The sequence below is a fragment of the Mandrillus leucophaeus genome, unplaced genomic scaffold (assembly GCF_000951045.1).
Source record: "Mandrillus leucophaeus isolate KB7577 unplaced genomic scaffold, Mleu.le_1.0 Scaffold559, whole genome shotgun sequence".
Classification (NCBI taxonomy): Eukaryota; Metazoa; Chordata; class Mammalia; order Primates; family Cercopithecidae; genus Mandrillus; species Mandrillus leucophaeus.
In genome coordinates this window covers 1,264,302-1,266,865 of record NW_012106019.1, presented here as the reverse complement: position 1 = coordinate 1,266,865, position 2,564 = coordinate 1,264,302, and the positions used below count along the sequence as shown (strand labels likewise).

At 35.3% G+C, this 2,564-nt stretch overlaps 1 protein-coding gene across 1 annotated transcript in view; it reads left to right on the top strand.

The window, feature by feature from the left end:
• Window positions 1-74: 74 nt before the first annotated feature.
• AMBN (ameloblastin (enamel matrix protein)) overlaps window positions 75-2,564 on the top strand; it is a 15,320-nt gene continuing 12,830 nt past the window's right edge. Inside the window, exons 1-2 of the mRNA XM_011998159.1 lie at window positions 75-190; window positions 1,134-1,202. Coding sequence (XP_011853549.1) covers window positions 176-190; window positions 1,134-1,202 — 84 coding nt within the window. The 5' untranslated portion in view covers window positions 75-175. The remainder of the gene's footprint in view (window positions 191-1,133; window positions 1,203-2,564) is intronic.

Here is a 2,564-nt window from a genome sequence, read left to right as displayed (position 1 = left end):
CCCCCAGCCATTTTGCTTCACTTTGATTGGTGGATTGGCACTTTAAATAAAGGTTTCTAATCTTCCCTGAATGAGAAGTACAGAGCAAGTCCCACGCACAGTCCTGAAAAAAATTTTAATCTTCTTTTCTTAGAACTATCTTGGTTGGCATCATCAGGCCCTGAGAGCACAGTGCATGTCAGCATCTAAGGTAAAATGGGATTTTATGATTTCCATGTGTTTCCTGTAAATTCTTTTTTTCCTATCTCCAGACAGCTTTTATAAAGAGGATTTATCTTCATTTGTCACCAGTAGCTGAATTATTGCTTGTTGTAATCCATTAGCATGTTAAGAGATGACATGCCTAACACCCATTCAACTAAGAAAAAAAAAAAGACTTTTATCTATAGACTGTATTTTCTTAACTATTTTTTATTATACTGCCTAATTTTTTGTAATATTAGAAGATGAGTAAATTTCTTGGCTATTCAGATCTCTATTCATGTAAGAATAAAGAGCTTTTTGAATTTATAGAATAAATTTTAAAAGATAATTCATTTTAGGAAGAGGAAAGCTAAATTTGAAACATATTTTCCACTAACATCAAAGGAAATTAAGATAGCCAATTTACTCTCATTTGAAAAGATAAGTTTTGGAATGGTTACGTACATTACCTAAACTAAACATGCAATGATATACCCTCTATTCCTGCAAATAAAGGTTTGTTATAAAATGACTGTTAGGTGCATTACATTTCACATACATTTCAAAATGTATCCCAAAGGGTAAGCAAAGTATAAACTTCTGTGAATAATACCTGGTAGACCAATATTTTACTTAGTGGGAAGGATTTTTAAATTCATAATTCACTTTATGAAATGAAACATAGCACTTATAGGATATCGATGGAGGTTGTTCCTACATATTTATTCAGGCTGTAGATCCATTTAAAAAGTGCTTAGATATATTTTAATTGCTTGTCAATTTATTTCAGAAACTACTACATACAAGTTAGTTTTTTATTTTGTTCTTCTAACCTTTATCCTGGTTGTTTTTGGAAGAGCAGAGACTCAGGCTCATTTTCAAAAATTGTCTTTTAACCATTCTGAATAAAAATTAATCTGATTTAATTCTCCAACTTAATTATGTTTTAGATTCCACTTTTCAAAATGAAGGACCTGATACTGATCCTATGCCTCCTGGAAATGAGTTTTGCAGTGCCGGTAAGTCAGTCTTTAGAGTGTGTCCCAGAAGAGGTTCTTGATTGTTGGACTCCAGACAACACTGAAGGGATTTCGACTGAGAGTCCACGCATAGACTCACTTGATTTAATCCAGTGGTGTAGTCCCATTGAGTCAAAAGCCATAGTCGCTCAGATGTCAGTCTTGCAATCCAAAAGCGGTAAGTGATAGCTGGACTTGGTGGCTCACCCCTGTAATCCCAGCACTTTGGGAGGCTGAGGCAGGCGGATCACCTGAGGTGAGGAGCTCAAGATCAGCCTAGCCAACATGCGAAACCCCATCTCTACTAAAAATACAAAAATTAGCCGGGCATAGTGGTGTGCACCTGTCCAGCTACTTGGGAGGCTGAGGCAGGAGAATTGCTTGAACCCCGGAGGTGGAGGTTGCAGTAAGCCAAGATTGCATCACTGCACTCCAGCCTGGGTGACGCAGTGAGACTCCATCTCAAAAAAAAAAAAAAAAAAAAGCAGTAAGTGAGGCTTATGATATTTCTACTGAAAAGTTATTTAAAATAGTCCCAAAACAATTTCTAGATCTTATTCTACTCATTCAAAGTTAAAAGACTTAGTCTGTACAATGCATGGTGAAATTTTATTATCAACTTCTTGCTATCAGTATAAAGTTGAAATGGAAAGAGGAAATTTCTCTGAAAAAGAAAAGTACATTTTCTTCATTTCAAAAAGAACCATCTCCAAATTTCTATGGTTACAAAACTCAGCTAGATAATTCTATTTGAAGCTAGTAATTAACTAGCAAATTTACCTTGTAAGCAAAAATTGTGTGACTGAGAGCTGAAGTTTCATAAATCAAAACATATCATAGTGATGGGGCTAACTGTGTATTACAGTCCCACACCTGATCCATTCTAGTATATATTGAAATGATCTCATACAAACACAATCTTTTGAACACTGAACTACTCCAGCCAACAGCATGCAATTCTGTTATCACAAAAACTTTATTTGGCTGCTATATGCATTTAGCAAATATATACTGAGCAGCCGCCATGCATCCAGCAATGTGCTGAGCATTGGAAAAATTAAAGTAAATAAGACATGATCTCTTACCTCCAGGAGCTCATAGTTGGCCTCAAATGAACTTTAGAATATTTTAATGCCCTGAAAGAAAAGGTTAGCTATTTGGTTTTCTTAAAGTGTTTTAGTGAAAGAGAATGGAAATGGAGAAAGAGGATGAAACCTGATTATAATGATGAAAACCTTAATTCCACAAATAAAAATAAAGTCCCTGTTTCATCACACAAGGTGAATTTTAAATGAAAGAAAACTTGAGGGTGCCACCCTAGCTTACCTTTGTATGATACTGACGTTGAGATCAGCCTCAGTC